General features: G+C 41.4%; 1 protein-coding gene across 1 annotated transcript; it reads left to right on the top strand.

Moving 5' to 3' along the window:
- Window positions 1-715: 715 nt before the first annotated feature.
- LOC116326552 (adenosine receptor A1-like) lies at window positions 716-7,870 on the top strand. Its single transcript, XM_031747894.2, has 3 exons — window positions 716-1,681; window positions 6,702-6,993; window positions 7,090-7,870. Exons 1-3 carry the CDS (start codon window positions 1,347-1,349, stop codon window positions 7,468-7,470), a joined length of 1,008 nt encoding a protein of 335 aa, XP_031603754.1. The 5' UTR covers window positions 716-1,346; the 3' UTR covers window positions 7,471-7,870.
- Window positions 7,871-8,366: the final 496 nt, after the last annotated feature.

Here is an 8,366-nt window from a genome sequence, read left to right as displayed (position 1 = left end):
CGTGATTTAAGAGAAGTTTTTTCCGCTCCATGAATTAAATCGCCATTTAAAAACTGCATGTTGTATTTACTTGAATTATTTTTGTTTAGTATTGACATTTATTTGATGGTCTGAAACGCGTAACTGTGACAAATACGAAAAAATCACTGGACAACAAATTGAGATACAATAACTGAGGAGGAAAAAGGTGCTTGATTTACAAACGGTTTGCAACAAACTCGTGCGCTCTTTTAACACCTTTTCAGTCAAGTTCTTGCTCTTTCAACAAAAAAATGTAACATTTTACAGCCTCTGGAAGCGTGATGATGAAATGTAACGTTTTAACAATTAGTAAAGTCTTCGAAATTAACCTCGGCTTTAAGGGTGTCATGTCATGATCACAGGTTAAACTCTGAAGGTTTCTGCAGAGTGATACGGAGGTTTTGCAGATTGGTGAATGACTCAGAGTGGTGACAGCGATGCCACTGATAGGCACGTGTACATTTCACACGAAGACGTGCGTACAAAAATAGCATGCAACTTGTTTATGTCTCTGATATGTCTCTGGTCATCTGTAGTCATCCCATTTGCTTTCTGTGAATCATCCTCAGTATGAACAAAGAGTCGCGGGCTTGTTTTTTCCACCACTTCTTACGCACTGAGCTTTAATATTTGATATAGTAAAAAGAAAAAAAAATAATGACAAATGCACCTGTCACGAATCCATGTTTGATATTCTCCTCCTCGGAGCTCGGCGTGTCCACTCCCACAGAGGGCGAGCTTTCGCTTACAAAGAATTTCAAAGAAAGAAGAGAAGGGAAGCTGTTAATCTGACGTCCCTGAGGATATTTTTAAATTATTCTTTTGTTTGTTTGTTTTTGTTTTTTTTTTACAAGGAACAAGTACCCCAAGGCATAGACATTTTTGTTTTTTGTTTATACCAAGTAAGTGCTGATGAAATGACGTGATAATCAAATGACTTGAATAAGCGGGATCTGTTTAGGATTCCTTGTTTATTTTTCCGACCTTTGACACATGCCCTACACCGAGGAAAGCTGCACAGCTAATCTGCTCTATGGGAACCTGCCTGTGACTCATTCAGTACCCGTCCTGTCCCTCTGCCAGCCGGACTGCGGGGGCCGCTCCATTCCCGGAATCTTCAAAGTTACGCGTCGGGCGCGTGGTTAGATGTCCCGGACTACGTTTGACAAGGAGAGGCACTACCTCCGAATCCGTGGGACATAAAACATGCGAAAAATAAGAAGGGGTGTCTCAGTCGACCCCCACAAACTCAAACAGGGAAGTCCTTCTACGTGTTCGGGTTTAATTTTCTCCGCTGAGCGCACACTCATCCAGTATCCGCGATCATGACTGTGGATGCTTACAAAGCTCTCTACATTGGCATGGAGGTGGTGATCGCCTTGTCCTCGGTCATCGGGAACGTAATGGTGGTCTGGGCTGTGCGCATTAACCGGTCTCTGAGAGACACCACGTTTTGTTTCATCGTCTCCCTGGCCTTGGCTGACATTGCGGTCGGAGCTCTTGTCATCCCCCTCGCTATAACCATCAGCATTGATCTCAAGACACACTTCTACAGCTGTTTGCTGGTCGCCTGCACAGTGCTCGTGCTCACACAAAGTTCAATCCTGGCGCTGCTGGCCATCGCCATCGACCGCTATCTGAGAGTCAAAATACCCATGAGGTAGGCCTAAAGGTGAATTCCTCTAGTTTTTAATATCTTGTCTCGTTTCTACAAGCCTTTGTGTCTGGATCGCTGCTGGGATCAAGGACACTCACCAAAGACGCTTCTGCCGGTTTCATGCAGGATTTTCATTTCACCCACCAGAAATTCGTGTAATACGTGGGGTAAAAGTGTGTCTAGCCGCTGACGTTATTTTACCTTAACAGCTCTGTAATGTCTCCACTTGTAATTATTGGTGCTGTAATAATACAGCACGGACTTATCGGTGTTTATTAACACTTTCATTCATTTAACTATTAAACATAACTCCGATGTACCTCTCCAGCGCGCACTTCTAGTCAAAATAAGGTGCAAATTGGCAAAGTAATGCGTATTTTTCTCACATTTTGCAGCACATTTACCTTGATAAATAGATAAATATGTAGGTTGTCAGTCTGTGCTAAACAGAAAAATCTTGTTGACTTTTATTTTCCTCTTCTTAATTATATATATTGTTTAATTTTAAGAGTCATCTTTATAATAGGCATGGCTTTCTGTTACTGGTAACTTCTCTCATGAGGAGAAGCTGAGGTTTTGCACTCAGTACCTTATCATTTTGCACTTCTCCTTTTGTCTCACCCCAATATTTCTTTCATGAAAAAGTCTTTCTCGTCCACTTGAAGCTGGCTCGTTTGAAAATAAGCCTGTAAGAGTGAGGCGGAGAATGCATGATTGGTCAATAGGCTCATGGTGGTTGGTTGATGGATTACATAATTTGTCAAGTTGGCTACCAGCAGACACACACTGCTCTCTGTCAGTGCAGGGGCATTAATATGGGTTACAGTGACATTAGCCAGACAACAGTTCAAATATGTTATCTGTTATATGAATGCTATAGGTCTTGTCATAAATAAACTGTTATTTATTGCCTTCTCTTGGGGATCTCAGCCCCTTTCATCATAGTCTTGAGGTGTAGTTACCGTGTAAGACATTCAGCAGATGATTTACCCAACTCAAAAGCAGTATAAATTAATGTCTCTATTATATGAAGTAAAGTTTAATAAGCACCATCTTTATTTTTCCTTTAAACGTATCAGTATAAATCATACCTCTAATAATCAGACATCAGGTCTTTTTCTTTTTGGGATGTCCTCCAGCAGAAACAGTGGTACTGGGTCTTCTTAACACAGACAAAAAAGGCAGCGCTTCTTACAGTGTTAGAAGATTGTGCAAAAGTTTTGAGCCGTCCCTCTTTTGCTTTCAGGGTCCAGACTTTGTTCTATTTTCTTAATGTGGTCTTGGGCCAATAGTTCTTTCTGAAGGTCTTTCAAAAAATGTTCTTTGGAAATTGTCTGCTTTTAGACTCATTTTCAGTCAACATATTTATGAATGAAGGGTGACTCAAGACTTTTGCACAATACTGTAAGCAGATATATTTTTCTTCCAATTTAGAGTATGTGCTTTAGCAACAGACTCCAATCTGGAGTTCAAATGCTTAGCACCTGCAATTTGTGTTTTACCGATTCGCAGCGAGCTGGTAATATGAGCCAGAAATTGAGTCCTCTTCCCTTAACTACCCCTGGGACTCTGGAGGGACACAGTTTAACAAGCAGTGATTGCTTTTTTTAGCTGAGGTGTTTGGAAGCACGTGGTCACGATAAGGCTGGTCTGATATTTGAAAATGCCTCACACGTCACTGTTTGGCTTAGCCGGATGATAGAATTTCCAGGTGGCAGATGAGGATCAAAATCCCAGAGGAAAGACGAGATAACTGGACTACAGTAGAATCCAGAAATCAATTTTTGGCAGACGGACTGCTCATCTGTATGCAGCCAGCCAACCATCCAAGGTTTACAAAAAGCTTTACAAAGACTTATGAGATAAAAATGTCACATGATGCCACCAGTGGGAAGGTCCACTCCAGACATGGTCTTTTTTAACTTCATTTCATTCATTTATCCTGTGTTATGTCTGCCGCACCCTGGCTGAACTCTTACTCTGTGTGTGCGCGTGTGTGTGTGTGTGTGTGTGAGAGAGGACAACAAGACAAAAAGGGGAAAAAGAGGAATGATGACAGTTTGGTTCTCACACATACCTGAATTTGTCAGTGTGTTTGTCGTAACCTTAGTGTGACTTTAGCCATAATGCAGCTGTGGTAAGAGCAAAGTACTAACATGCTCAATGACTTAATCTAAGTGAGTTAGCTTTTATTCCTTAGAAATGAAATCGAAAAAAAGCAGGCTGCCACAGGAATCCTGCACGAGTAACAGCTGCTGTTCACAAACCTATAACAGCAGCTCATTGCTTGTCAGAAACAGGAATGGTCACTTCCCAGGAAGATAACAAAGAATTTTACTGACTGCAATAACTCCCTAATTTCTTCTGAAAACCAGGAGCTTGTCAGGTCCTGTTTCTGGCTTACATATCACAGTATATCTTTATCTAGAAAGCTGATTTCTTGGAGCAACACTTTAGTGGCACGCAGAGATCTGTGATAAGTAAAGAAGTGGTAACTGCACAATGAACAAAAACACCAGTGCTACAATTCTGTCAGAACAACATGACAAAATGCAATGCCAGAGAAAGAAAGAAGAGCTAACAATCTTACCTTGAAAAACGGAATTATTTTGCAAGAAAACAGACCACTGCTGTTATCTGATTTGCTGTTGCAGATTGATTTGGCTGACTAATGTTCTATTAACTTTCTCTACACATAATGTATTATCATAAGTTTACAATTATTCCAGCATTGTCGCTCACTTGAACAGCAGATATTGGCTCAGAAGTCACAGTTTTACCTTTAGTGTTGGTCTTTTGTTTTGTTTTTCATACACTGGTCAGTTTAAGGTTCTTTGCGACTTCCAAAAAACCACAACTCTCATAATTTTTCTAGAATACTGGCAAGAAAATTTTTTAAATGCACCATATGGATAAAAGTTTTAGTTTAACACCTGATAATCTTTTAATCAAGATGTTTTGCGTTCTGTTGCCTCAGGTGTATAAGACCATGCAGTCTGCCTTTAAAACCAATTGTGAAAGAATGAGCCATTCCAAATAGCTCACCCGGTTTGAGTGTGATCTTGCAATAGGTGGTCACTGTTAGGTCACTGTTGCAGCAAGTCAGTTTGTGAAATTTCTTCCATGCTAGATATTCCTCAATCAACTGTAAGTTGTATTATTGGAAAGTAGAAACATTAAGGAAGCGCAGCAACTCAGCCACCAAGTGGAGATCACATAAAGTTACAAACATCCTCTTGCATTCCGGTCAGCACAAAAACTGTGCACTGGGAGCTTCATCCCATTGGTTTCCATAGCCAAGCAGCTCCGGTGGGTGTAATGTGTAGGTGGCCTCATGCTTTTGTCCAGTTAGTGTATATTAAATAGCCAATTTTACAAATTTTACAAAGCCCAAATTTTTAATTAATGGTTATTGCCATGGCCACAAATATATGGCATATATACTGGGGCAATCTGTTTTATAGTACAAATGTAATTCTGCACCAAAATGTGCAAAATAACATACCTGATTAAATACGCACTAATTTGCATAAATGCCATTTAGACCATGTGTAGTGAATAAACACTGGTTTCTCCCTTTAAGAGCTAGAACAGGCCATGAGGAAAAGATACGCATGATCATTTCTTCTTTCACTCTAGCAATAAATCAGGTCATGTGAAAAAGAAAGTTTTCACAGGGGTTTATGTAGCTCTGTGAAAAACAAAAGACACCTTTGCTGTTTCTATAGGAATTAATAGAGTATGTAGCAGACAGACTAATCATATGCACTTGATTAACTGATTATCAGTCAGTGTGAGCACCTTCACAAAAAGCAGATGTTATGGCAGTTCATTAGTCTGAAGCATTCAGGTGTGTGTTAACACATCTCCCAGGAGTGGACGTCCCAACAAATTCATCACGAGGTCAGATGGTGGACTGCTCAGACTCTACACGCCTCAGTTAGCATGTTAAATGTAAAAAAAATCATGAGAATAACGTATGGTAAATATGTTTCATGATATGATTCCCACAAGTCTGCACAGAGTATAACTGTATATCCACGGTCTCCAACTCCAGGCCTCAAGGGCCGGTGTCCAGCAGGTTTTAGATGTGTCCTTGGTCCAACACAGCTGATTCAAATGGCTAAATGACCTCATCAACATGTCTTGAAGTTCTCCAGAGGCCTGGTAATGAACTAATCATGTGACTCAGGTGTGTTGATCTAAAACCTGCAGGACACTGGCTCTCGAGGCCTGGAGTTGGAGACCCCTGCTGTACATGAATCAAATAACCATATGGTATGAGAAAAACACAGTAGAAGGCACTTTCTTGAGTAAAATATAGTTTCAGAGTGCCCAGCCATGACTTTACAATCAGCTGCCCGGCCCGTTGTGTAAGTCCCCTTAAACAGTTGTGACCTGTAGGGTAATGGATGTGTGACTTCTGGTGGTGTCCTGCGTTGTCTGCCACCAGGACCTTGGCAGTGGGTCCTTTGCGTTCAGTGAGTTGCTGGGTGGAGCCTTCCATGGATGGTGATTTTTCCATTGCATTCCACAAATGCTCAATTGGACTAGCATCCAGCAAGTTTTTATGACGAGCCAACACCACGGGCTCTTTAATGTTCCTGAGCAGATTGACAGGGTGTGACGGCGCTCACTGTTGTGTTGCAGGTCACTGTTAGCTGGAGTACCGCAGCTATCGGTGTGCTTGGTCACTGCAGCAATGTTTAGGTGGGCAGGATATGTCAAAGTAGCATCCACATCAACACCTGGACACCAACTTTTCCAGCAAAACAATGAACTACAGCACGCTTTTGTATCTGCTTTAAATGTTTATGGAATGATTTGCCTTTTGTTTTTTCTTTTAAAAAGTCTTTAAATGCAGAAAACTATAAATAAAGTATAATATTATTTGATGTTTTAATAGGATATTAACTTATGTACATGTACTGTTATATAATTTCAAACAGTCCACAGTCAGTCATCTACCTGACTTCACACAGATTATTTACTCAGAGTTTCATCTTCTTTTTTGTTGCCATAGCTACAAGAGGGTGGTGACCCCACGGCGAGCAGGCACAGCAGTTTTATTGTGTTGGCTGGTGTCCATCATAGTGGGCCTCACTCCGATGCTTGGATGGAATAACCTGCAGCAACTTCGTAAAAATGGCAGCTTGAAAAATGACACCTTGGTGGTCTGTAAGTTTGAGACAGTCATCAGTATGGACTACATGGTCTACTTCAATTTCTTTGGCTGGGTGCTGCCCCCTTTGCTACTAATGCTCGCCATCTATGTTGAGATTTTCTACATGATCCACAAGCAGCTCAATAAAAAGGTGAGACCATCTTCTTCTTGTGACGGACAAATCTGAGCAAAGACTGTGTGAATACTACATTTTTACACTGATATCATCTTCTTTAATTTGCCGTAGGTAACAGCAAGCCACACTGACCCGAGACGCTACTTTGGAAAGGAGCTTAAGCTGGCCAAGTCCCTCGCCCTAGTTCTGTTCCTCTTTGCAGTAAGCTGGCTCCCTCTGCACATCCTGAACTGCATCACTCTGTTCTGCCCGGGATACCATGAGGTTGGATTCATATACATCGCCATCATCCTCTCTCACGGAAACTCAGCTGTCAACCCCATCGTTTATGCTTTCCGCATCAAGAAATTCCGCACAGCTTTCCGGAAAATCTGGAAACAGTACCTGCTCTGTCGGGATCCAGTTGGTCGTCTTCCTCAAAGAGGAAGCCAGAGAGGTCAGAGTCACGACAGGAGGCTGAGGCAGAATGATGACGACGACGATGACGTGTGACCTTTGGTAACTAATTGGATTGCCGTGTTACTGTCAAGTGTCAGAACACTTGTTCGCAAAGTGGAAAGGACACCGGCTTTATTGTCAGGCTCGACAGGTTTACTGGTCGAAATGGCTTTCAGAGGATGTCCGATGTCTGAATGATTTCCTCCAACCACATGCACCAACAAGGAGAGAGGATTAAAACTCAGCTCGGGGATGAGATCAACACTATAAATCATACTGATTTCTCCATTGGCTGACAAAATACCGATTGTGTTACATGGGACAAGCACTCCCTCGCTTTCAAAGCCAAGTTTTTGGACTAACTAAGTGTATATTTGGAGCACATGTGGTACAATAATAGTGTCTGCTGTACTGTTTTCTTTTTTTTAACCTAATTAAAACTCATGGCCTTTTTCATGTGATTGATCTCCAGTATTTGTCCTAGTGTGTGCTACCTTAACATGCTTTGTTCTGTGGCCTTGAGGACAGAAAATTTAACAAAGAACTGAAGCGAATTGTAGCCTAGTGTTAACAGTGACAGTTTGTTAAACAGGAAATGTACTCAACAAGCTCAGCGGTGCGAGGGTATAACTGGAACTGTTTGTAACTAATCAAACTCGTGGACTTTACAGATGTGTTGACCTGTTCTCATTTCCAACTTGTCATGTATTAATGATCAGGACACATTATTTACCATCATTGTTCAATGTACAGCGCAGTCCAATACAAGTCAATAGAAGTTCCCTAAGTGAGGAAATGAGACACTATGAGACCATGCGCAAAAGGGCTTCACTGACATGCAACCGTGGCAACCAAGGAAAAATCAGAAAAGCTTGTTGCAAATGGAAGTTTGGATGTTTGCCTCTGTCATTGTGAAATGATGTATTTTTCTCCTAAGCCTTACCAAAGTG

This window comes from Oreochromis aureus, linkage group 5, assembly GCF_013358895.1.
Source record: "Oreochromis aureus strain Israel breed Guangdong linkage group 5, ZZ_aureus, whole genome shotgun sequence".
Taxonomy (NCBI): Eukaryota; Metazoa; Chordata; class Actinopteri; order Cichliformes; family Cichlidae; genus Oreochromis; species Oreochromis aureus.
The sequence above is the reverse complement of the archived record's forward strand: the minus strand, read 5'-3'. Positions and strand labels throughout refer to the sequence as shown.

What these genes read in the sequence shown, in the direction of transcription:
- LOC116326552 (XM_031747894.2), top strand. Translation starts at nt 1,347, where the DNA reads ATGACTGTGGATGCTTACAAAGCTCTCTACATTGGCATGGAGGTGGTG. An exon ending in AGAGTCAAAATACCCATGAG is followed by an intron (nt 1,682 to 6,701) that starts GTAGGCCTAAAG and finishes TTGTTGCCATAG; the next exon opens with CTACAAGAGGGTGGTGACCC. An exon ending in ACAAGCAGCTCAATAAAAAG is followed by an intron (nt 6,994 to 7,089) that starts GTGAGACCATCT and finishes AATTTGCCGTAG; the next exon opens with GTAACAGCAAGCCACACTGA.